At 40.5% G+C, this 27,282-nt stretch overlaps 3 protein-coding genes across 3 annotated transcripts; all 3 read right to left on the bottom strand.

Moving 5' to 3' along the window:
* Positions 1-2,120: 2,120 nt before the first annotated feature.
* Positions 2,121-3,853, bottom strand: mrpl42 (mitochondrial ribosomal protein L42). The gene is made up of 5 exons (XM_056425114.1): positions 3,745-3,853; positions 3,300-3,357; positions 2,929-3,013; positions 2,506-2,669; positions 2,121-2,243 (listed from the first exon to the last, which is right to left on the bottom strand). Exons 1-5 carry the CDS (start codon positions 3,821-3,823, stop codon positions 2,198-2,200), a joined length of 432 nt encoding a protein of 143 aa, XP_056281089.1. The 5' UTR covers positions 3,824-3,853; the 3' UTR covers positions 2,121-2,197.
* Positions 3,854-5,542: 1,689 nt separating this feature from the next.
* Positions 5,543-11,267, bottom strand: pwp1 (PWP1 homolog, endonuclein). The gene is made up of 15 exons (XM_056425112.1): positions 11,087-11,267; positions 10,405-10,463; positions 10,075-10,223; positions 9,852-9,937; positions 9,417-9,513; positions 9,088-9,198; positions 8,730-8,860; positions 8,431-8,504; positions 8,135-8,231; positions 7,955-8,016; positions 7,724-7,835; positions 7,468-7,558; positions 6,608-6,729; positions 6,362-6,467; positions 5,543-6,182 (listed from the first exon to the last, which is right to left on the bottom strand). The coding sequence occupies exons 1-15, from the start codon at positions 11,150-11,152 to the stop codon at positions 6,085-6,087; spliced, it is 1,461 nt and encodes a 486-aa protein (XP_056281087.1). The 5' UTR covers positions 11,153-11,267; the 3' UTR covers positions 5,543-6,084.
* A 493-nt stretch (positions 11,268-11,760) lies between these two features.
* On the bottom strand, positions 11,761-27,199 carry ano6 (anoctamin 6). The gene is made up of 20 exons (XM_056425124.1): positions 26,920-27,199; positions 23,094-23,164; positions 22,588-22,716; positions 20,862-20,927; positions 20,499-20,786; positions 19,821-19,934; positions 19,601-19,716; positions 17,756-17,890; positions 17,550-17,655; positions 17,335-17,395; positions 16,919-17,064; positions 16,669-16,746; positions 15,660-15,888; positions 15,393-15,562; positions 15,206-15,303; positions 14,870-15,000; positions 14,261-14,466; positions 13,951-14,147; positions 13,656-13,761; positions 11,761-13,558 (listed from the first exon to the last, which is right to left on the bottom strand). The coding sequence occupies exons 1-20, from the start codon at positions 27,011-27,013 to the stop codon at positions 13,340-13,342; spliced, it is 2,760 nt and encodes a 919-aa protein (XP_056281099.1). The 5' UTR covers positions 27,014-27,199; the 3' UTR covers positions 11,761-13,339.
* Between the last annotated feature and the right edge of the window lie 83 nt (positions 27,200-27,282).

Raw genomic sequence — 27,282 nt, 5'->3', positions numbered from 1 at the left:
GATACCTCTCTCTTCCGGTGGCTTCAGGTGACGTAAGGGAATATGCTGGTGCGCAAGAGTGGATAACAACTTTGTACTTCTCGATTTCATTTGTTACCGGCATCCATATGAACACAATTAATATGGAGGACTCAAAATGACTTAAGTATAAATAAATAAATTAATTAATGCATGAATAAATAAATAAACAAATGCTTAACCCTTGTGTTGCCTTCGGGTCATTTTGACCCGAATCAATATTACACCCTCCCCCCGCCTTCGGATTAATTTGACCCCATTCAATGTTTAATGTCGGTGTTCTTTCGGTAGTCAACAAACAAACATAAAGTGCCTCACACTTAAACTTGGAAAACAATATTAATTCGAATAATTTTCTGGAGGTTTTAATTGCTGGCGTCAAATTGAACCCAAAGGGTAAAATATGTTAGTAAATATAAAGGTAACAGGAGGGTGAAACATTGAATCGGGTCAAAATGACCCATAGGCGGGGGGAGGGTGTAATATTGATTCGGGTCAAAATGACCCGAAGGCAACACAAGGGTTAAATAAATGTATAAATAAATGCTTAAATAAATGTATAAATAAATAAATAAATATAGGAATTAATAAATATAAGTTATAAATCAACAGGACATCATTAAATAAATATATCTCTACATTTCTGTATTTCTTCATTTATTTATTTATCTATTTACGTGTCCACACGTATTTATTTATACATTTATTTAAGCATTTATTCCTGTATTTATTCATTTATTTATTCATTTATTTAAGCATTTATTTATTTATTCTTGTATTTATTCATTTATACTTAAGTTATTTTAAGTCCTCCATAAATTAAAGCCTATTGTTAAGAAATTGCTTTTTTGTAAAAGAAAGCAAGTGTTTTTAAAAATCTTACACAATGTTATGGTATTGCAGTACTTAGTGTAACTTGCCTATATTGCATTTTTCCGTTTTGCTGATCTCTTCTTTAGTTTTATATTTCCTTTTATAAAATGGTGTTATATCGGATTGGATTCAATCTATTGTCATTACAGAGTACAGGTACACATGCAACGAAATGTATTCTCTGCATTTAACCCATCCTTAGTTAATAGTTATCAAGGAGTAGTGGGCTGCAGTGATGCGCCCGGGAAGCAACTGGGGGTTCAGTGCCTTGCTCAAGGACTTGCAACTAATGGGGAGAGCAGGGATCGAACCGACAACCTTGGGGTTGCAGGACGACCCCCTTACCCCACTGAGCTACATTGATTCATGCCCTTTCATCTCTTTTGTTGTGATACACATAATGCCAATTTATTTTGATAGGTTGAAAACTGTCTAAATAAAAATGAACAGCCCAGTTGCACAATCCATAATAATACAAAAGTATTACTTTCTCTTCCTGCCTCTGTAGGTGAACGTTTAAGGCAAACGACGACAATGTGATCTTTCTCATTGTCCTTTTAAATAGAAAGTGAAAGACTAAAGCTAAGTTAAATGATTTCTGTGGGCCAGAACAAGCTTTTAATTAAGACTTGCAAGTATGGGTAGCACATTTTAAGTCGCTTTGGATAAAAGCGTCTGCTAAATGACATGTAATGTAACATGAGAAGGTCCATCTGTGCAGCACATAGACTTTTACTGCATTTGCTACATTTGTTTATGCTTCATCCTTTTGCAGGGACCAAACTTGTCAATTACACCAGCTTTTGTCTGTATCTGTTCATTTGTAGATACATCTTATGTTGTTTCATTTTATTTTATTGTTGTTGTGGTGTGCAAGACAATCCCCAAGCGATGCCAGATTCATCTTGTTAGTTTTTTCTTGCAGGCACATAATGATAGTAGATATGAATACATCTCAGCTTAGCAAAGTGTATGTATATTCTAGGATACTAGAGGTGAGTACATAAATTCTCAGGATGCGCCACTGAAAATTTGATACAGATTTGGTGTTAGAGTGGTTACCATTAGTAAAGAATCTACTACTTTTACTCCCGAGTACTGTATATATATACTAGGGCAGTAAATATATACAGTATCACAGTAGAGTAAACAAAATACAAGTATGATTTCTGAGCCTTATTATTTTTTCATTGTAACATCACTGACTTGAAAACTCAAGAAAACTTCCGTAATATTCAATATTTATTATACATCATTGTGACAATAACACAAAAATCAAATGCCGTTTTGTTACTTTGGCCTTCCACTATCTATCGATTGGGGGATCCTTCTTCCTGCGTCTATGGTGATACCTGTAAACAGTGACAGAAGGAAATTAATTTTGACCGATATCCATCCAATATATTTTCTTTCAGCTCCTATACTTTGCATCAGTTATAAATTGCAGTTATATATACACATATCGTGCAGTGGAATAACCCTCAAATAAAAGACTTTAAGAAGCCTACAAGAAGTGTCATTATCAAAGTTAATTAGTTATGATAGACCAGCACTACATCCATACTGAGGCAGATAAATACATGAACATTTTATGCATGTTATGTGTGTACTTACTGTCCCACTGGATACCACCGATGTTTGGTAGTGAAAAACATCTTGCTTAGCTCCTCTATAGTGGGCCCTTTTTTGTCCTTCAGCACCTCCTTGCTGAGGTGGGCCTTTAAAATCTGGTCGTGGGTCTCAACCGAGTTGGTCAGGGGGTCTGGTCGTTCTATCGGCTGTAAAGATTTACAGTCATGAGCAAGGTTTCCTTTTCCATAGTTATACATTTTTTTCCAGCAATCCTGAAACAATTTTCATAAATCTTGTTGGACCAATTACTGATCATTTTGTATCTGACAGCAGTCTGCATCATGTTTACAACACTTAAAATGTGATTCAAATAAGGAGTTAATAGGGGTCCAATCTAACTTAAAAGTCTTCACTAGGAAGTTTCTCTCACACATTTATATTCATGAGGCTAGAAAGTGCTCTTACCTGGGTAAGCTCGTAGGGAACGTCGACAGTGGGATGGTAGCACACGATGGTGCTCCCATCTGAAGTCACACCGATTTCCACATTACTAAATCCAAGAAAGCTAGAGGTTATTATCCTAATCACAATATCTATTTTCCTCCAAAACATTATCATCTGAAATTTACTTTATTACTCATACAGTTTCAAATCTTTAAAAAATTCTTCCATCACTACTTTATTACTTTAGTTTCCCTCTAACTCATGTTAATGATCAAAAGTGTTTTCTTTAAATGTAATACATTCATTAAATTGTCGTATTTGAGTTCAATTAACAATAGTTAGTTTAAATGTATGAGCGTTTTTATTTAGACAATTCTAACTTCTTATCATACCAGTTAGGGACATCAGGTAAAGGACCACTGGACTTCAGTCGCATTGGCACCAAACATGCTGCAACATAAATTAAAGATGAGACACACAGATACTAATTTATACATAATACATACTGAACAGGACTTCTCAACTTCTTAGCTAGAAATCAAACGCCACATTAGAAAGCTTGAATCATCAGGCCACCGTTAATGTTTTCTATATGATCTTAAAACAGCTTGAAGGCCAATACGTTATAACACCTTATTTACATTACTCACGATGTTAAACTTGATTTACAGTAAACACTTTAAGTACTAGCCCAATTCAAGTGTTTACCTACTTCACATATTTTCAAGGTTAGCCAGTTAGCTTTTACTCCCACCACCGACGCGCTAACGGGTACAAACGGTCAACTATTACGACCTCCAACAAATTCCTTGTTCATAAAGCAGTAACATAACTTACTTTGCACATGTCGTAGTTGGTTGCTTCTAGAAAGTCGCGTTAAGAGACTGTGTAGTTTGCACAAATGACCCGAAGCCATGCTTAGCTCGGTGGAATTATTGGTTGGTGTGCATCAATAAAATAGCTCCGTCTTAGCGCTCAGGCTCACTCGGTGTTGGTTCCACTTTGCGACTACGTCATACTAAACTGCCTTTATGTGCATTATCCGCGTGGAAAAATAATTCACATTTTGTGTATTATATTTGTAAACTTTATTTAATCGACACACATTTTAGAGTTTTGTCCATTCCTATTTTGCAGGGCTGGAGTACACATGTATTAATGCACTCTAAGATGGCGCGGCTGTGTCCAGACGCCGTCGAGGTAGCTCCGCGGAGATTGTGCGCTCTTTTAGTTTTTGTGTTTATTTTTAATATTTTCTTTGCCACAAACACATCGGCAATAACAGCATACGACCGCAGCACACTTTTGGACATAAACTTTTGCGCAAAACAAGGGTTTTTGTCCACTTTTTCCATCGATCCAGCGTGGCCGGCAGAGATCGTACGAGCGAACCACAACAACAACAGTGGAGCCGCTACTACGGGGAGACGACGAAAACATCGAGGGAAACGGAGCGGAATTCGGAACAGACTGAGAGTTCAAGCCCACCGTCCACCTCTGCCCAGCATCCTTCTTGCTAACGTCCAGTCTCTGGAAAATAAGATGGATGATGTTAGGGCAAGGATCAGATTCCAACGGGACATGCGGGATTGTAACATCTTTTGTCTGACGGAAACTTGGCTGACCCCGCTGGTGCCGGATCGAGTCATATGCCCAACCGAGTCCTTCTCTGTTTTCCGTGCAGACAGAACGGAAGAGTCTGGTAAATCTAAGGGTGGAGGGGTTTGCTTCATGACTAACAACAAGTGGTGCGACCCCAAGGACATTAAGACTCTTTCTCGTTCCTGCTCGCCGAACCTGGAACATCTGACGATCTCATGCCGTCCATTCTACCTTCCCCGGGAGTTCAGCTCGGTCATCACCACAGCCGTCTACATTCCACCACAAGCGGACACCGACGTAGCACTATCGGACCTACATGATGTGTTATGTCGGCATCAGAACAAGTATCCCGACGCGGCTGTGGTGGTGGCTGGGGACTTTAACAAGGCAAACCTAAAAAAAGTCATGCCGAACTTTCACCAGCACATTACGTGTGCTACCAGAGGGGAAAGAACGTTGGACCACTGCTATACGCCATTCAAGAGAGGCTACAAGGCTGTCTCTCTCCCTCCGTTAGGGAAATCAGACCATGCCGCCATTTTTCTGCTACCGGAGTACCGGCAAAAGATCGTCCTCTGAAATAGTTTCTGAGTGGAAATGGGACATATTTTACCCTCTCCAAAGGCCCAACTTTTATACCGCTTTAGATGGGAATGTTTACAATGGCATACTTTTCCATATTGGGTGACATCTTCACAACACAACTAGTAGGATTCTAAGAGATTGCTTTACATGTATTATATAAATAATTAAGTATTGATTCAATTACAATTTGAGAGGAAAAACAATACCAAAAGGGTTTAGTTGTTTGTCTCGTCATGGTCTCTAAGAAACTGACTCCAAAATGTCAAGACAAATAATAAATCAAAAAAGTTGGCGTAATATCTGCAACACTCTAAACTCAATTGCAACTTCATCAATTTGACCTCAAGTTTGATCCATTTCAGACAGAAATATCATCTAAACTTTGCATCGTCCATTATGACAGTGAAGACCATCTGAGGGTAACAGATTCCAAAGAACAAGGTTTACACATTGTAAAAAAGGTATTTATTTACTGAATACACATCATTTTGAAGAGTCCATTACTTTTTTATTATTATTGTGGCCGAATTCGAGTACATAGGCTTCTTGTCATATATAATTTCCCCCATTCATTAACCCAGGTATGTAATATTAATGACACAATTGTAATGAAAATAGTTTTAGTCGCATATTATATTTGTAAATGTACAAAGAAAGGACATTTTTTTCAGTTTGCCTACAAATTCAAATATTTGAATCACTGCTTCTAAATATAATTCTTTGTAACTTATATGAATATAAGAAAAGCATGTCTCTTCTTTTCTGAACACTTCAAGTGTGCAAGCTGCTGCTGCTGCTGCTGTTGTTACCTGTGCCGAGAGACAAGCCAAACAAGTTTTTCAGGTCTGTTAGGTCCAGTTTGCATTCAGGCCAACAGTTGAACTGCTTCAGATATGCAGCTTTGTTTATTCAAATCCTTTTGCCATGAACTACTGCATGATGAGGAACACAGCAACAAGAGTTTATTCATGTTTTCAGGTCGTTGATGCTTCATTTAGAAACTTCCATATCTGCCGTGGCCGCAGTGCCGGACACCTGTGATCCTGTGTTCGGCACCAAGCGCTCTCTGTTGCCAAACACCTCAGCCACTAGAGGGAAACATCACAATAACGTAAGCGTCAACTATTTAACAATGGACTCCATACATACAAGTCAGTGGTGGACTGTGTGAAGACAGATAACATGTAATACGATTGGAATGATCAGCATTCATTTTGTGATGTTTAAGAGTGTGATGGGAAGAAAAAAAGAAGGAAAGAAACCATACCTGCTGCAACATCACTTATATCCCAAACCCGCAAGCCATCCCTCTGTCCCCCGAAGGCATAGACGAAGGGCAGATCAGGGCAGCATGACGCACAGAACAGTACTCCCTGTTGACATGTCAGGGAACCAAGTTGTTATCACTCCTCTAACAACCACAAACGTCATTACTTTGACGTTGCAAAATACTTCCACAATGGAACGGGGTGGAAGATTCTGCGATGTGCATGCTGCGTCTCTAAGTTCTTACCATTTTCATGTCTCGTGAATGCACCAGGTTGGGCTTATTGCCCAAAATGTCCCAAATCTTAACGTGCTTGTCAGCTGATGAGGTGACCAGGCATCCTTTGATTTGGCTGCTCAGGTTCAAACCTGCAGATGTGATGAGATTAATTTTCATTGTACAGTCAATGTTGTCCATTTAAAATAAGTGAATTTCTCCTCAAAACAAAAGATGGAACCAAAGAATGGCCAAGGTGCCGCTTAGTTGTCCATCAACATTCTTTACAGAAGGAAACATATTTAAGATTACACTGACTTTTCCTTCACACTCACAATACACCTAAGCAGGGTTTTTCCTGCATAGAGAAAATTTGGGCGCGTTTTCCCGAACACCTATGACAAATCCCGAGCGCCTAAGGCAAAAAAAAGTCTGCGATGAAAAAAAAAACAAAAAAAACTGTATCACGTACATGTCAGCGAATATGTTCTCAATAGTATGTTTCAAGTAGGCTACAGCCGAACCCTCGTTCTGTTTTGATCAATAGTATAATCGAGTTGATAAGCGTGTCTTCTTGTCTGATCAATACGCAACTGTGAGGTGCGCGAATGGACAGAGCGTGAACATTTTTTTTTGGGAGCACCGAAGACCCATTTTGACCCAAGAAAAACCCTGCCTATGTGCAAATGAAATGGAGGAAAACATGCGAGGGGAGGGCCCCTGCTGGCTGGATTGGGTGTTGCTCACAGTGCTCATCAAAATGTCCTTCCTAAATGACTCATGACCAACTGCCTCGCCACACACCGCAGAACAACAAGTGCCGAATCATGTGTGCCGTATAAATCATGGCTATACTGCACCGATACAACATTTCATCTTCCACTTCCTACCTGACACTTCCTCGTCGTGAGCCTTCAGTGTGAAAACAGGTTTATCGGAGCGTGCGTCCAGGCAGTAGATAAATCCATCCTCTGTGCTGACCTGAAACACAACCAGTCAAGTTAAACACTGAGCTTGTGAAAGAAATAGAACAACGAGGGTGACACAAGGTTTATTGCACAATGACCATAAAGCATGTTTGTAATTATTATTTACAATCGTTAAAAACATCCTAAAACGCTTCAAACTATATATTTGAGGATCTACCAGGAAGTTCCACGGTGAAAAGTGGTCCCAGGTCAGACGCTCCACTTGACCACTAAACCGCCAGGTCCGATTGCTGTTGTCTGGACTGCGGCAGTCATACAGGACAGCGGTCCTGAAAAGACAAAATGTTGTGTGTCAAACTCACTGTGAATGTAAATCTTTGTTCACAAAATCAGTTAATTTTCTTTCACCTCAGACTATAAACTAATGACAATCCGAGATTACACTCACTTGTCGAATGATCCTGATATCAAAGTCTGTGCTTCAAATGGGTGGAATGATACCGTCTGAACCTGAAAGATTAAAACAACAAAACAGATTTTCCCAGAAGCTCAAGCCTGCAAATTCTGATGCAACACCAACAATAAACTTTAAATGACATGCAGCCTAATACTTGTTCTCATTACTTACCTTGTCAGTGTGCCTGTGCAGAGTGGTGGCTGGTTTGCCTTGAGTAAGATCCCACAAGATAACCGTGTCATCTGCTGATCCACTGGCCAACACATTCCTGAGTGCGAGAAGGACACATTGTTTTATGGTACTAGAATGACTGAGATGCACGAGTGTACACATACACAGTCATGGTCCATTAAACAATAAGGACATATGTATGTTAACTCTGCACATCTGACTGCTGTTAAGTGCATTTTTGGATTTCCCTTTTCCCAGTACAATAAAAAAATATATACCAGCCTTAAAGTACTGACCTGATCAGTTTGTTCCAGGACAAATCCAACACTGCATCTGTGTGCCCCTCAACAGGCTCTGCTGCTGCTGCCCCCTGCCATCAATGAAAACACACAGCATTTTTCTAATGATACACAACAAAGCAGGAAATAATGCAGGGGAGCAAGACAAACACGTCTGCTATTAATGTTTCTCCACAAATGTTGAAGAATCAACAAGACAGGTTTCACAAAAAAACATAGTTAATCAAAGAATTACAATAAATAAACGTGACACAATTCTCATCATCCAGAAGCTTGTTTAAGACCAGGCTTTGTACCGTCTTGCCCTTTTTCTTCTTCTTGGATGCCTTTTTACTGCCTAATGAAAAGACTGGCTCCAGACAGTCCACCACATCCAGGTCCCACACATCTATTTTAGGAGTCATGTTTCCCACTGCAGCATAGTTTCCTGTAATGAGGACACAGAACATGGTAAGATGAGTACACTGGCGCATGCATATTAAATATATACAATTATATTCTTCTTAGTTTTAGGTTAGCGTAAGATGATATGACGCTGAAAACTATTTGTTTAAATTCCTTAAGTTCAAGTAAATGCCAATAGATAAATAAAGTTAATACAAACTGAGTCAGATTTTTGTAAAGGTTCGTCAGAACAAAGCTGAATTTTCTTACCGGGCTTTTCTCCAGGACTGGGGTCAAAGTTCAGCCATTCCACACACAGTGGGTAATCAGGTAGCAGAATATCATGATGAATGTACAGAGAGTCCTCTTCGGCATTATAAACTGGAAAGCAAGATATCAAGTATTTAATATAGATTTGAGATTATTCTCAAATAAAAGGTTTACAACAAATATTTGATTATACATTTCACAATTTACATGGGTTATGTATTTAGCTTGTATTCTAAGATAGAAAAATAGTATTAAACAAAAGAAGATATTTTCCTGTGTCTTCAGAAAACCCGCTGTCATCTTGTTATGTCATTTATGAAGATATTTACCATGGATCTCCAGATTGCAGCAGTCCTTCTCTGCCCTGCCTGTAAGGATGAGATTGTCACTCGGCTTGATTTGGAAGTCTTCTCGCTCATATTGGTCCTTGAGGGAAAAACAGAGACAGCTGAGCAATTCGACTTTGACAAGATACAATGAGTCTCACAATAATTTCCACTTAAGTGCACAGCAAGAACAGCAAATCTAAAATGTTCCAAAATACTTTTGTGCAATACCCCATTCATATCATAGCTAAAACATCAATGATACAATTTCACAGATTTGTGATAGGTTAAATGACATTCTTGCACTGAAATACTAATTTCTAATACAATTTCCTACATTTTAATAGCTATGTGTTCGTGGTTGATATTAAGCTTTAAATAATACTTTCAGTGGGACAATGCTGAAGCTGCATTCATGTGATCATTGAGTGCACTTACTGTGTCTTTGAGGGTGATGTAAGGATCCTCCTCATTAGAGCTAAACACTGTAAGCCCAGCCAGACTGTCTCCGAGACTAGTGGTCACTAAATTGAAAACACACCAGCCTTACAGTCAGTATCAGCTGCGTTTAAATAGACACAAGTGAAGTGGACAGACTGAGCAGAAAATAAAACAATTTTGACTGTACACACACACACTATACATGAACACCTCCACTCACCTGTATCCTCTTCATCATATCTATCCAGGCCGTACTCTGCCAGCTCGTCATCCTCTGGAAGTCCAGCAACGTTCGCAATTTTATCATCAGGAGTCTCCTCACAGGCTATCCCTTCATCATCGTCTTCATCATCCGCAGCAGCCAGAGCACTGATTTAGGGGAGTATATGAAGTTAAAAACAAACAAAACACACAAAAACAAAAAAACATGGCACCTGCTTCAGCTGTTCAGGGACACTCTGTCATATTATAATCAGCACTCACTGACAGGTATTCTTCCACTCTCATTAGGACAATAGATCACTGCAGTGTGTGTTGCATTCCAACATACCCTAGTTCCTGTTTTGCATCAGTAATGATGCGCTGTAGCTCCTCTTGGCTCAACTCGACCTGAAATGGAATTTAAAAAACGAGTTGGTAAGCTCATGTGTCTCAAGATATTATCAGATGCAATAAAAGTGAGATATTTTGTGAACATTTTTGGTTGAATTCTTAAATGAACCCGATAAGTAAAAAAAATAAAAAAATAACCAGTGATATGACAAATGATATGACTTTCTAATGTATATTTGGAAAGGCATCAATCTAATGAGCAACCTCTTGCTGCTGCTAGTATCTGTGCATGTGCACGTGTGTAACATTTATTGTGTCACTTCTTTTAACCACATGTAGCATTGACTAACCGAGGGAAGTTTAAATCATATTATGATGTAAAATTATCCTGACATTTAGGTTAGCTAACGTTAGCTAGTTACAGCCCCTGTTACTAATTAACATTACACACAATACGTTTACGTTACATTATGCATTACATTATATGACAGTTTGTTTTGAAAGTATCGAGGGACACATTATCTTTAAAGCCACCTAGAAATATAAATAACAGCCAAAAGGCTTCGAATATTGGTCATTTAAATTAGCATGGTAGCATATAATGTACCTTCTGCCATGTTGACAAATTAGCCGCCTGTAGGCTAACAGTAGCTAACTAGCTGAACATGTTAGCTACTTACTTTGTCTGGGGTTTCTTTGGAAACGCCTCTCGCAACCCATCCGACACACGTGATCTGGGAACTCATTTCTATCGATCAAAAACAACACAACATACACATGTAGCGGTTGTCAAAATAGTTTCAGCTCAGGCACGCAAACAGTGAGCGGACATGTGAGTTAAAATGGGGCCTGTGTCGCTTGTTGATGGCGTCCACGGAGCGTTGGAAAATATGCCTGATCAAAAAAGAAGAAACCCTCCCCCTTACAGTGCCGCTTTAATGAAAGATATTTTGTAATATTGTATGTTTCATGATCAGTAGCAAGTAACTACAACAACAAATTTGCCAAATAATCTTCAATTTCTGATCAGGGATTGTTACTTCAAGAATTGTGGTGTGTTTTGTTTAGTTCCAGGAATGTGTACTAACCCGGTTGAGGCTGATTGTGCATTCTTGCACAATACATCTGGTAAGCAATGAAGATTGTAGAATAATGACATCACATAGTTTCATGATGGTGAGATAACTGCAAACTTGTTTTTTATTTAAATGTTGCTGCAGTAAGGTAAGAATGTCCTCCAGGCATCGTCAGTAGGCTACACTGTGAGGCCACTGATGTGCTTTTATTTCAGGTGCAACAGAGCACAATTCTAAATACATCCCAGGTGAGAGGTACAATGAAATAAAAGATAACATAGGGGAAAGTTTTTGTTTTAATTCTTGAATAATCTTTAAATTAAGAATGAATACACATTTCAAGGCATATGATATAAAACAAAAAGGCAAGACACATGCATCATAATATATGGCTGGTAATCGATACCGTTGGCATACATGTTGGAAATAGTACCATAGTTTGAATCACAAGGCGAGGAAATAATGCAGTAGAGGTGTTGATCTACGATTTCAGCAATGACACAAGAAAAGACTGAATTTTTTGTCTAAATCACAGGATATAACATGCAGCTCAACATGTTGCACATTGCAGTGGTCATGGCAGAGGAGTGGAATTTGGTCAGTAAAAAGTGCATAACAGTACAGTGGATGAGAGTACATGAAGACAGAAGGAGATAGACTACACTTCCATTGTCAACTAAATGAATATGAATTCATTTAATACAAATTATTGGCTAAACTGAATAGCATTTGCTGTAATGCTAAAATATCATTCAGTTTTAAATCACTGTTGTGGTTTGTAAACCTTTTACATTGCATCCCTTTGGAATTGTCAAATAAATGTACTTTCTGAATTGGCTGTAATTTGAACTTTAGTTGAATTCCCTCCAAACAATGCAACAGGAGTAGTCACTATACGTGGCTTTAGGTCAGTTGGTCCATGTCTATGCTATCTCAAAACGTGTGTAACATTGTGAGGATCACCTCGGCTCTTTAGTTCGAGTAACAGAAATGGAAGTGTAAAAAAAAAAATCAACATTGCATTCAAAAGTGGTGCATTTCTGTCATATAATACTAATATTTCAACGGTGTGACGCGCTGCAGTGCTGGTATAGCCAAGTCAAAATTCCATATAGTCATTCAACGAGAAGAGAAGACAGTCAAAAATATCCATCAAATGTTTTGACAAAAAAGCAAAATTCAATCTGTCAAGTAAGAACCTGTGATACTGTTGGAAGCCCTGAAAGACTTGAGTCAGACTGTTTTGATTAGTTGTATTTTCTGCTGATATTAAGCTTAACATATTTCTCTTTGCTGCGACAGCCAAACCAGGTTGGACTAATCATCGCATCCATTCATTTAGCTTACTGAGTGTTATTCTAACTGAGTTTTCTGTGTTTAGATAACACGTCATGTTGTTTAAAATTGTTTAAAATCTATATCCAAGAAGATTAAAATTCAATACTGGCTTCAGATTTGCACAAATTCAACTCCAACTCTAGTTGATGAGGGCGTGAGAAAAACTGCCATGTGATTTGATTGTCCTACACTTCGTTTGTGGCAGCTGCAATACGTCAACCTGTCTGCTATGATGAGCGTAAAGTAAAATGAAAAGACATAAAAAAGACACTGAGCGGCGATTGAGGCGAGATGCACTGTTCCTTTTCTTTTGCACGCTCCCACCTGATGAGAGTCCAGAGTGTGAGGACAGTAGACCGGGGTGAAGACTATTCAAGTGCTCTCTCCTTTCTTTGTCCTTCAGTCCTTTAAAGTCCATACCTTGTTCCAGGTCTTAATGTTGTTACCGGTTCACAAGGTGTTGGTCAGTATTTTAACAGATTGTATGTATTGGCCTTATTGTCTGATAACATTTTTCTTTCAGTCATCGAAATCCATCTCCTCCCCTATCAGGTTCACCTCTGCAAACTTGACAATCCCGTCATCGATTGGTTTCCGACGCTTGGTCACCAGCTTGAGATTGGTCTCATGGAGGACAACCTGGGTCAAGTACTTCTCTCGTTTGATCTGTTCTTTCACGGCGTACGGGACGTCCGGGATCACGTAGGCCAGGATGAACTTCGTCATGTAAACAATGTGCTGCGAGGAGCAGAAGAAGACAAGACCCGTTCATACGCTTTTGATGATGAAGGATTTCTTTAGTGTCAGAAAGATTTCCTGTGATTTTCACACTCACCTCGAGAACGATTATAAAAGCCATTTTGGCAGCGATCACATGCCAGTAGTAGATTGTGTACTCGTACTGCTTCGGGTGCCCAGGAGCATACCGGAAATCTCGATACCTAAAAGGAGGAAGAGATCACACTCAAACATTACTTGCCACAAACAAAATCATACGTTTGCCTTAATTCAATAAATCCTTTGTTTTAATAGTGTAGGCCACATATTTCGAAAAAGAATCTCATGGATGATAGGTAATATGAGAACTGGACATTTAAAAGTCAGCACACACAGACGGCCAATCGTTGTACCTGCAGGTGGTGATGTTGTAAGGGGTCTTCAAGGGCTTGCTATGGTTGGAGAAGTCGTTGATGTTGAATATAGACAGCGAGCTGTTGATGTAGCCCTGCATGGTGTTGTTAAGGTGATCTCCATATGGGTAGACGGAGAAAGACCAGTAGTAGACCAACCGTGGAATCATGTCGGATGTGAAAGCGATGATCATGGCCTGTCGAGACACCAGGGAAATGTAGTGAAGGCATACAAGTGATCATCGACGCTATCGCCGCAGCTGTCGTCAACGGAACTTAAACCAAAAACTCAGTGTACACAGTATCTCACATTTGTTGCGACAGCCAATATAGCGACGCCTTGAAGAATGGGCTGCCAGGCGCCGATGTCCTGGGCCTTCTCCGGGACGATGCGTCGAAACTGAGTGGTGATTTTCCAAGCGTCGACCCGGATCTCAAACAGGTTGTTGACCAGAGCCAGGATCGGCGCCAGAGGGAAGGAGGCGACGAACAGGGTCACAAAGCCAAACTGGATGACTGAAAGAGAAGATCAGTCAACACTCAGGTTTTTGTACATTGAGTACTTGTGTGTGGACTCCATCATTATCTCTTGGTTTTATACCAACTAGTTTGAAACCAGTTGCGCCATTAATGCTTCAGATACGGGTCGCGACATGAGAGTGGCATTCATCTCCTCGTCCAACTATTATTTGAACATTATCATGAAACTGATTTGGAATATCTCAATGAAATGTCCCCTAAACATTAAGTAACAGATAACCACTACTGCGTGGAATACCTTAGTTTGAGTGGATCAACCTGTTTTGTTATATAAACATACAGTCTCAATGTCGTCAACCCAGCATAATAAATAAGTCTGAACTTAAGAACAGCTTGTGCAACCGGCTGCAGGTGCAGCTGTGACTGTGGCAGGACTTACCCATCTCCAGATACTCATAGAAGAGTCCTAGTTTTGGGAGGGACTGCAGCCGGTAGTCCTGCTCCCAGCGAGGAATCACCTTCTCTGAACGCCCACGAGTGTAGAAGCGGGAAATTAAATTTTTCACCCACCTGCGGAGGCGTGGAAGAGATCGTACAGTCACAGTAGCTCAGTATGACGATGGGAGGCGAGTGTATGATTAGCGATTGGCCTTGTTGTAAGCAGAAAGTTCACTGGAGACAGGCTGAATCTAGAGGCTGACACTGTGTTGCTTAATTGCATTACTATTTTTTCAATATTTAACAGAGAATTGGTTTCTAGATTCTGACTTCTTACGGCAGCAAGACCTCTTGGATGTTGTTCCAGATGGCTTTTCCGCCCATGATGATCGAGAGCTGAGTCGTCAACTCAATCAGACAACCGCCGGGATCGCACTGCAGGACAGCCAGACACACAGCACGAGTCAGGGCTGACAAGAGAATGAGCGAGACAGGTAACAAACTGTTGGACGGACAGACTGTACCTCCTCGTTACGGTATTTTCCCAAGAGGTAAACAGGATCCCCGGGATAGCCAACCGCTTTCCCTTTGGCGAAGGCGATGTAGAAACAGGAGGAGTAATAGTTGACGAACTGAAAGAGGAACATCTTCAGGGTCAAGCTGTTCTCGTAGTCGGTCTTGGTCCGCGGCAGCTCTGTTGTCAGACAAAAGAAAAAAAGCATTTTTGGAATAAGCCACAAGCTGGTCAATAGATTAGAGTCAATACTGGGGAAAGTACAATTCAAACACACCAAAGTCTGTGATCCAGATGGCGACCCGCTCGTAGAGAACGTTGAGGATCATAATCACAACGAAGTTGATGAGGGAGGCTGTGACTGAGGTGGCCATCTGAGGCGTCACATACTCCTTTAAGGGCTCCAGTTCCTTCAAGTCCTGAACTCGGAGTTTAGCCGAGAAGGCGAAAAAGGCAGCCAGGCGGTAAACAATGATGGCCACAATGGACGCCAGGATCAACAGAATCTAAAAGGACAAAACACAGTTGTAAGGTTAATTTTATAATCTGTCGGTTCTGAAATTACAAAAATGGGAGACACTTCTTTTTTATATTTTTGATGGAATCTTCATTTCTGAATGATTTCCTTATTATTTGATTTTAGAGAAGTTTACTGTGAAGAGCTATGCATTTGATACTCATTTAATTTGTATTCTTCCAATAAATATATTATATATATATATAAATATATATATATACATAAATGCCAATTCTATGCAAAAACGATACATATAGAATGATCATAAAAATAAAAGAAATAGATGACTAATGTATAAATATGTACGTGAGTTTAAATTGACCTTTTCTTTTAACCCTTGTGTTGCCTTAGGGTCATTTTGACCCGATTCAATGTTTCACCCTCCTGTTACCTTTATATTTACTAACATATTTTACCCTTTGGGTTCAATTTGACGCCAGCAATTAAAACCTCCAGAAAATTATTAGAATTAATATTGTTTTCCAAGTTTAAGTGTGAGGCACTTTATGTTTGTTTGTTGACTACCGAAAGAACACCGACATTAAACATTGAATGGGGTCAAATTAATCCTAAGGCGGGGGGAGGGTGTAATATTGATTCGGGTCAAAATGACCCTTAGGCAACACAAGGGTTAAAGAAATTGTATTTTCGCAATCATTAATATCAAATAACTTATTCTTAGGAGCTTGATAGGAAATTGCAGACCGGAAAAATATAGTGTTACTCAAAAAAGAAAAAAGAAATAAATAAATAAATTTATTTACATTACCCAGAATAAGACTGTCCCAATTCCTATCGACAACCGAAGACATCGTCCGCAGGCGGTGTAGGGCACGGTTTCTTTCACCTGAATCACACACAAACACTGTGCTTTAAAACCAACATGACAAGACTTCAAACTCTTTATATCAACAAAGCATCCCCAAATAGTTTATACTTTTGGAACAAAACTTATTTGGATGATATTTGGTGTACTTAGTTGCAGAAAGAATAGAATACAATGTGCATGGGCTTCTTACCCCTGTGATAGGGTTCTTCCTCTCATAGATGCACTTTGCTTCATACTCTGGGCGAGGTGGCTCCTCCTGCTCCAGAAACTCCACAGTGTCCCACGTGTACTCCAGCTCCGCCTGGTAGCGCTTCCAAAACTCCAGGAACAAAGTGACTACAGTCAGGAAATGAACAGGGAAAAAACCACAGGAAGGACAATAATGAGAAAGAAGGAAACATCGAAACACACAAAGTATTATCCGTGTATTCCTGTGTGTGTTTTGGTTTGTAATAATGCCAAAGATGAGGACAAGATGAACATTTACAATGCTCAGTTATAAACACAGCGATATTAGCATGCCTGCATACGCTCGGTGGGAAACTTGAACATGACAGAAGTCAACACATGGCATGCATGCCTTTTGACATATTGTGTACATCTTACCCCAGATTGACATGAAAACTGCAAACACCAAGGTTCCAAAGTTATCAAATATGCAAAGTTTCTAAAAGAAAATGGAAAGAACATGGAAAATGGTCACAGTTCTGTTGTGCTAATGCACATCAGTTCCAGACATAAACGTTGTTGTGTGGAAGGAGCAGCAGGCGTAACATATGCAAAGTCAGTATTTTGCATTCGTGGGAAGAAAAAAAACTCACTTTCGATGCTTCGCACGTGCTGTTCAACCTCCAATATTTGCATTCTTTGTCACACTGCGGACACATCACAATGTTCCCTCCAATGTCAGGGTCGCACACCTCTATGCTGCGGTTATCAAAACGTAGAACAGAGAGGATCAGACCGGGAAATCTCCAAAATATCATACGTGACAAGTTCATCATTCAAAATCTACGAGGACCAGTACCTCCAGGTGCTGGTGTCCCGAGTCCTGTATCCATAAATGAAACAACCCAGTCCCACAACGGCAGCCAGAGCCAGCATTATTGTGTAGAAGCCCAACCAGGCAAAGTAGATGCCAATCTTCTCCCCATAATACTTCCTGAGAACAAAAAGAAGAATGTTTTAATCTACTGTTCACTAAAAGCGTGGGATGAGAATTGATAAGATTTGAACGATTCCGATGCCTTATCGATTCCTGCTTATCGATTCGATTCATTATCGATTCTTTTATCGATTCTTATTGGGCAAGGGGTGAAAAAAAAAGAGCACAAACGGGTTTATTTACATTAATTTTCTTTTCTATAATTTTCTATAATGCTGCACACACCATATACAGTATGTATACATACACATTTACATTTTTTTAAATAACCAAAAACATTTATACATATTCCTCTTGAACTTAAAATAAAACTTACATAACTCAAATAAAATGTATTCTGTTTAATTTAAACATGTTCCTAGAAATTACAGTGCTCCTTCCTTTTTTTAAAAGGGTACATAAACTGAGCTGCCAAAAATGAAACTAGCAGTGGCAAATACCAAGTGTGCAACCATCAATTGTATGGATCATCAACAATTCTTGTGCAGAAAAATAAGCATGTCTGCTTTCTCCGGGAGGATACGCGATCTCTCAGGACTCATTGTGTCTCCAGCCGTGGAGAACACTCTCTCAGATGGGGTGGAGGATGAACACAAAGATATGAGGAGGTGTACAAGATGTACTGTAGCCTGTGACCCAGACAGACGACCAGCCTCTGAACCGGTCTGACTCTAAACGTCATCAGCTAAATTGGATGGCAATGGAGATTATTTATATCGTGAAAGCTGGTTTACACAATGAAACAAATGGCACTAACAAAATCGCTGAATTTGCTGAGCTGACATAAAGCCACATTAAGAGGGGAGGCAAACACGACCTCTGCCTCAATGTAGGGGGCTGAAAATGGAAGATTCTATAGCTAAGCTAGCGTAGCTATATGCTAAGTTTAATAATGGATTAAAAATCGATATGCTCAGTTTAATAATGGGTTAACACGAAACGCGAACATTTGCTGATAACACCGCCTTTATCAAACATTTCTCAAAACTCTCAAAACAATCCAATCAATCCAAATCGTGATCGGGACCGGACCCAATGCTCATGCTATCAATGCAAACGCGAAAGGACAACGAAGACGACTCGACTCCATACAAGGCAAATGCCTCACAGTGAGTGAGTGGTTGTGATTTGTGAGTTTGAGTTTGTTACAGAACAGAGATGAAAAGCGCGGCGTTAGCTGAGTTGCTGCATCGAACACATGACATTCCTGTCATTTAATTCCATGCTGTGTTCAAATGCTTATTCATATTTGTTGTATTTCCTCCCTTCGACGAAATAGACTTTTTACACACGTTACAAGTGGCGTAGTTGTCATTTTGTCGTGTGAAATAGAGCCAAACTTTAGAATGCTTCTGCCTAGTTGCCATGTTTGCTGCTGTCTGAAGAAGAAACTAAAAAAAGTTTGCGCATGCGCAACGCCACAGAGGACCGTTAGCAGAACCGTTAAAGAATTTGGCTGATGATCCCAAACAATCGGTTCACTGGGAACCGGTTCTAAAACAGAACCGGTTCTCGATGGCCATCCCTACTAAAAGCTCTTCGGGGACAAAGACATCAAAAATATTGTCACACCAGGAATTTAACTGCAGTGAAACACTTTTTTACACCTGGAACCGAAGACGTTTCAGTTTTAGCTGAATTGAAACACAGAGTCATTCTAATGCTTTGAGTTGATTCTGTTCCCAGAACATAACGGATTGTGTTTACCGAATGAGGTTCAGTGGTTGCATCTTGTAGAAGCTTTTGGGATGAGCCCACTCCTCATAGAGCAGAAACCTCTCGTTGGGGCAGCTCTCCTCTTGGGACTTGACATTGAACCTGGACTGAAATAATGATAATTGTACAAACAAAGATAATTTTCAGTAAATTCCTCGTGATTGCATGACACCATGCTAAATATACCATACCCAGTATGACTGTCACTCACGTCGTGGAGGGGATAAGCAGCTTTGTACACTCCTCCATCCAAAAGTTTGGTGATGCCAAACTTCTTACTGTTCCCTCGTATTTCATAGGGCGCACGACTCAGGATGTAATATGCCTGGAGGAGGAGGAGGAGGAAGAAGAAGAAGAAGAATTAGTCTTTAAGCTACCAATCCGTTTACACTTATTATTACCTTCGCATTGAAAATGCGGAAGGTAATGTTTTGATCGCCGTGTATTTATTTATTTATTTGTATGCGTGTTATTCGCAGAACAAAAAAAGTTTTAAACCGAATCGCATGAAATTTGGTGGGATGATTGCTTATTATCCGGGGACCATTTGATTAGATTTTGGGATCAATCGGGTCAAAGGTCAAGGTCATGAAAAGGTCAAAATCTTCTTTTTACCATAGCACGGCCAATTTTTATCCAATTGGCATGCAACTAATGCCAAAATGTTCATAATTCAATGCCCAATCTTGTGATATGCGAAGGTATGCGCTCTACCGAGTGCCCGTTCTAGTTATATAATAGTCTGATGATGCTCTTAACATGAATTTAATGACTCTTGTGAGCACAGGATGTCTACAACCATGAAACATTCTCCCTTAAAATAAAACTGAAATGTGAAAAATAAGTTGCGGGCAGCCTTAACGGACTGCCGCGACATGAGCCCACTTGCCATCCTGCTCCTCATAGACGAGGTGAAGAAGACGTCTCTGTCCCTCACGTAGAAGTAATCCAGGCGGTCCTTCTCAAAGGGGGCGGTGAAGAACTCCGTCTCCTTGGTGATCAGCGCCTCGTTGGGGTAGAAGTGCTTGGTGATGCAGGAGAAGAAGCGCCACGGGGAGGGGCGCGAGGACAGGTCGTTGGGCTGGATGGGGAGCTTGATGTGCAGCACCTCGGCGTAGGTGCACAGCACGTCCCACGGCATGTGGACTTTCACAAACAGAAGGTTCTCATCTACTACCTGCAACGGGCAAATAAGCAGCGCTGTAAGTATTCGGTGCCGCCCGAAACCTTCGGAAAAGTTCACTCTACTTACAGATTTGATGGCCTCCAGCTCCATTCCCATCTTCATCAGGCTGGCCTCAAAGTACTCTCGCCTCCTCTATAGTGAACCACACAAAAAAGGCTTTCAAAGAGCTTCCTGATTCAACGCTGCTTCCTCCTCCTCCTCCTCCTCCTCCTCCTCGGCCATTCTGATGAATTGCACCGGGTGAAACTATCTGCATGACTTATGTGCCGGCAGTGTAAATTCATCTGGTTGGTGAACATGACTGTCTTATCTGTAAATCCTCCTCCTCCTCCTCCTCCTCCTCCTCCTCCTCCTTATATTATTTTAGGTGAAGAACATCTCTTCATATTATCACTTTGATAACATGTGATGCAATTTGTCATTATTGTTGCATAGATGTTTATTTAAAGCTCAATTCAATTAATGAGGACAGTTTATAGATAACACTATCTGACATGAACCACACCCTCCCAGCAGTATTATGAAGCCAGTGCAGAAAGGTTAAACAACTTGTGTTTGACCCAGGTTCGGCTCTGGACAAACAAAGTAAAGGGAGTGCCCGGTGGAGATTGTTGCTCTCCCCATTACTCTTTGGCTTTAGTTTGCTTTGGGATGATTCTGAATGAGGGATTGCTTCAGACCCAGTGAATCTGTGGTGAAGGAGTTCATGAGCTCTGACTACCAGCCTCAAGGAACTGGCAGAAACCATTACATCCACTGCAGAGAAACCAGATATGAGCAGGTATTTTAAACATTTAATACATAACATTTTGTCAGATTTTTTTAGATGATCTTAGGCTCCACAGGGCACAGTGTCCATTTCAAAGCCACTTGGGGGATATATATACGGTTGCAACACTGCGGGTAACATCTCTAAGGTATGTCTACAAGCATCATATGACACACACATCCCTGTGAATCTGTTGTGAAAGACACTGGTAGCCACAAACAACACCAAAGACATGCAATCATGTCTCAGTGTCCCTCATTGGTGCAATCCCATTGCTGCACGTCTAGATTTGTGAGGTGGAGTAACGCTCCTCATTTACACAACTTCCCTGAACCACAACGTGTGTTGACTGAATGAGAAGTGCAGTAGAAAGACCCTTTTTTAAAACAATGTATACCAAGCTGTTCCCTTTCCTGGATAATGAAAGTGTTATTGATGTGCCTGTGCTGAATATCCACAGTTAAAGTCACATAATGCTATCCTGCTGCGCATGAAAACTCCTTTTACAAACAGGCTAGATACACTAGAGTTTGTATGTGTAATGACACATAAGGCATATCAGGAGAATGTGACTTGCATGTAGGTTTTATGAGACTACTAACATCTAACAATAAGAACAATAGTTATTCATTAAGAGAAATTCTTCATTTTAATACTTTATGTCTTGTCTATTTGGGGTGCTGACAGGTTTAAGTTCATCCCTGTGAGTTATGCCTCTGTACAAACTGTGTCTTACGCCTCCGGTTGTATCGTTATAAAAACAGAAGCATAACACACAAGGATGTCAGAGTTAAAAGTCCGCCTGTGGAAAATGAGAGTGTGACACCCCGTCAAAGCTTCACTTCTAAACCAAAAACCCTGTGATCATCCTCCTCCTAATAACGGCAAAACAAGGCTCAAAAACACCCAAACGTATCGCCCTTTAAAGCGTCTCTCGTCCGATATATTATCATATGATCGATAGGATATGTATGATATTGGTTTCACTGCTCAAAAGAATCTAAAACAAAATGAAAGGCATACCTTGCGCCGCTGGAACGTGTGCCTCTTCTCAAAATCCTTCTTATCCTCATCTTCGTAGGCCAGGATGAAGTCGATCCTCCTCACGCCGTCATTGAAGAACAAGGAGTCGGGTTTGTCATTAAACTCAGCCTGAGGGCAAAAACAAGGCTCATCAGGAAAGTCTAAATACTGAAACTCGTACTCCTCTTCCTCCATATTGTCGTACATGTTGCACACAGAGAGGAGAGGAAGGTCCGTGTGGTGAGATATTTTTGAATACGGAAAATGACTAGCCTCTCCCTCTCTCTCTCGCTCTCTCTCTCTCATGAAAAGGGAGGGGTGAATAATAAACCTTCTGTCATCACGAGGAATAAACAAAGCTCTTGCAATATGGAACTACATGTATGGTTTTGTATTTTAATGCCTCGTGTGTTTTGTGTGGTGATTCGTTGTCTTGTGGTCAATATCTGCCATCTGTTTGCAAAATTATGTAGCGGACATCAATCAACGTTACTGTGCTGACTCACCAGGAGGGCTTTCTTGACGGTTGCTCCTTCTTTAATAATGTGGTATGTTGGTAAAAACTCCTCGGGGTAAACTGTAAAAATAAGAGCAAACGCATCAACGGGAATACAAGCGTAAACATAAACAAATTAACTTGTTACAAAATTATCATGTTGTTATCATTATAGTCCTGTCAAAAGGATATGCAGCAACTGATACAAATTTCACTAGCTGCAATTTTATGCATATTTGTATATGTATGTATATATATATATATATATATTGGATTGGATTCAATTTATTGTCATTGCTAGAGTACAGGTACAGAGGCAATATATATATATATATAATATATATATAAATATACAAATAATATATATATTTAATATATATATATTAGTGGTGTCACGACATATGGATACAACTGTGATATAACACAAAAAGATATTGATATCATGTTAATAATACACTCATGATAATTTAAATATATGTTATTAACCCTGCTCATCTTAAATCACACTTTTGTACAGTTATGATTCTCTCTCCATCTCCCTCCACTCGTATTTAGAGTGTAAAAAACGATTTATTTATTGCATTAATTATTTGAGCAAAGGCTTGCCTTCACTGAGGTCGTGTAGGCAGGCAGCTTCACCCGGGGATAACAACTAAACATAGATGGATTGTCAGTACTGTACTTACAATACTTGTAACATGGGAGATCATTAATGTTGCAGTTAACTGTAAAAAGGTTGTTTCTAAATTCCTCTCTTCGAGGTGAACGTTACGCTCAGCTGAAGGGAAACCAGAGAGATGACAGCTGAAACCCCTTACTTTAACAAGTGTTATCTGAGAGGTAAATTATTATGCAACGCTCCTCTGAGTCACCTGTGGGGGACGGACTTAACACCATCACACATCCGCTTCAGCTGCCATTGACCTGCAGCTCAGCTGGAGTTGAGCTTGTTGCAACATATGCCCACATGTGTGCGTTCTGGTTGGACCGAAGCCGTTCGGTCCAACCAGCTCGGCCAATGGGGTCGCTAAGCGACGCAGCGAAGACAAAACAGTTATGTTATGCGTGTGTGTTTACATAACTTAAAAAACAATAGCAGCTGATATTCTGTTATCCGATCACCACTGTGCCTATTGGCTGAGCTCCGCCTCACCCAGCTGCTGGCATGGCAGTCTGTCTTGTTTGATCCTGATTGGCCGGTGAAGGTGCTGCTGACCTTACGAGTGTTTCACCGCCACACAAACTCCCACCGGCACGATACGCATGTTCAACCTCAGTGGTGCTCACTGAGGCAGCAACGGCTGTTACTCATTTCCAAACCGGTCTGAGGGTGTACAACCAGTGAGCCTCCTAAGACAAACCTCACCAAGCCTCACCACGCCTCACCAAACCTCACCAAGCCTCACCTCACCAAGCCTCACCAAGCCTCACCAAGCCTCACCAAACTCATCATGCTGCTATTGTTTCCTTTTTACCTGCTTGCACACACATGCCTGTATAACACAATGTTGTAGTTCTCCTTTTAACAAGAGAAGATATAGGTCACCACTTCCTGCAGTGTGTCCACATTTACAGTGGGCTCTCCAGAGCTTTCACAAAGATCCATCAAGAACTCTCAGTGTTCACACCGCTGATCATATCACAGCTAAAGAAACAACATCGCCAACATTGCTTCCAACAGGGAAATCCCTGCAATCTTTCCTGATGAAGACGAGCCCAAAGACAAAACTAACTAAAGACAGATGTTGTTTTCAAAACACTGGCCATAGTAACACACGGGAAAACTTCACTGTGGAATAACTGTTCATCACAAGACTTTCCTTTGACGGACCTCTGAGAGGCTAACGAAATGTGCATCGGCTCTGCGTCATTAAACCAAACACAGAAACGCTCTTACAAAACTTCTGCATCCGACAGCCGGTATGATTCTTTTGAAAAGCATGTTGAATTCCCACAAGCTGTCTGCAATAAAAAGAAGCTTTCTCACCACAACCCACCCACCCAGCGCTCACTTCCTCCCCAGAGAGCATCATCCATGACAACATACACAGTAACTAGAGGCAGAACAAACAATTGTTTTGCTTCACAACTTTGATTTTGTGCAGCATGAAGGTGCATCATACATTTGTATTTGACCTAAATGCTGACATTTAAACACTTTACTCAAGTTTAATGCAAGCCCAAAAACAAGCGCCTGTCGCGCACATGACGGGAAATTATTTTTGGCACCAAAAACTGGGTCATTCCGTGACATCTGGTACAAGTTGAGTGTCTTTCACAGGAACAGACTCTGCACTAAGATCTTGCTTCAGTATTTGCAGTTAGTGCCGATACTTGTGTGTTTTGGATATGAGATAATATAACTGAAGATACATTTTCATTTAAACTTGCTTCCAGCAGTGGAGACACAGCTCTCTTCCTCAAATGCTCGACGGTGACCGTCAATTCAACATGTTAACTGTGCCGATGTTCTAGGTTCATGTTAAAAATCAGACTTCCTGTATCACCGTCGCATTCCTTTTGCACATTATTAAGTTTAAATAAAAATGGCTATCTTTGCTCGTGTTTCTTCTGTTGTTGTAATCACAGCATCACAGGCTGCAAGAAAGTGTGGCTGGGAATAATTCACAAAAAGGGAATATGGGCATCATTAAATAGAGTGCACTTCGGCATGGCCTTTGTGCTCCGGAGTGAAATGCATTAGTGATTTCCATATGGCCAGGGCCTTCCAGATACTTCTCACAACTTAACTCAAAGAACCATTTAGCCCCTCATTGAGCTGTGAGAGAAAAAAATAAATGCATGAAGGAGAGGACTAAAAGGAACGTGCAGATTGAGAAATATTTCCCACAAGTCCTGTACAAGACACTCCATTGCTCCAAAGTAAAGTTGCTCTTCTTGTTTGTAGCTACAGGAATGTCAGACATGTCAGGAACAAAAGAGCGCGGAAAGATGGGATCCGCCCTTTTTTCAAAACCTTCCAAATGCCACATTAGATATATGTGAAAGAAACAGGGATTCTGGCTGTGTTGCCCAACACATCTGTCATCTATATAAATGTGGAAAGCAGAAGTGGTGTTGTGAGTTTGTGCCCTCTTAAAAATGTGTCCACCACACCCCCGCAGTTGATCTGCTGCACATGCAGCGAGCAAGACTTAAAGCTTTCGATCATGTACTTATACATATTATCTTACAAAACCTCATGTTTCATGGTGGCAAAAAAACCCGAGTAAACCATAATGGATGTTTCCAATCATGAACCATATACTTTTAGCAGACCTCTTAACTAAAACAGTGTGTATATTTGATCATAAGTAGAAGTGCTGCATTTAAAATCTGTAATCATTTGCACCAAAAAGGACCAAAAGTGAAAGTAAAATGGTGCATGTCAATGTTGTATTATCAAATATTACTGGCTGATGATTGATTTAGTAGTTAGTATAATGTATCATAATTTCAAATAAATGTAGTGGGGTGAACAATACAGTATTTTACTCTGAAACGTAGTGAAGTGGAAGTTATGAGACAATACATAATACTGACGTAAAGAGCAACCATCTCATAATTGCATTATAGTATCATACATGCAGGCTACTTGACTAATGGTGGAGTTGCACACCTGTTTGAGTGACGTTGTGGAAGTTACATCCATCAAAGTGCCAATGTTTAGATAACAACCAACTAATAAAGAAGGCTGGACTAGTGATGAATGAGAAGAAGCTCAGCGGACACACCCAGAGGTGAATACGGGGCCCACAGATGTGTTTCACGTTCCACATGTGGCCGTAAACCCTGCGATACACACATTAAACGTCACGGATTCACTGAGCTCTTACCAACGTCTTCGTCTATCATGCCCAGGACAGTATCGCCCTCCAACGCGTCTGCCTCACACAGGGAGTCCAGCTCGAAGATGTCGTTGTTGCTCATCGTCCTGGTCGGGGGTCTCGTCACATCACTGAGAGGAACACAATTAAAAAACCCAAACCGAGAGCTTCACTTTACCGACAGACCTACTGCGTATTACAACAGCCTCGAAGCGCGGGCCCGTCCCACGCGCATTTTTTGTCTATTTCTCAACATGGATTCAGTCCCCCCAAAAAAAGTTTTGCTCAAGTTATGACTCGAGAGAATGGAAGTCAAACGGGTGGGGTCGGAGGAGGAGGCGAAGGAGGAAGGCGTTGCTGCTGACAGATCAA

The sequence above is a fragment of the Pseudoliparis swirei genome, chromosome 10, assembly GCF_029220125.1.
Source record: "Pseudoliparis swirei isolate HS2019 ecotype Mariana Trench chromosome 10, NWPU_hadal_v1, whole genome shotgun sequence".
NCBI lineage: Eukaryota > Metazoa > Chordata > Actinopteri > Perciformes > Liparidae > Pseudoliparis > Pseudoliparis swirei.
The sequence above is the reverse complement of the archived record's forward strand: the minus strand, read 5'-3'. Positions and strand labels throughout refer to the sequence as shown.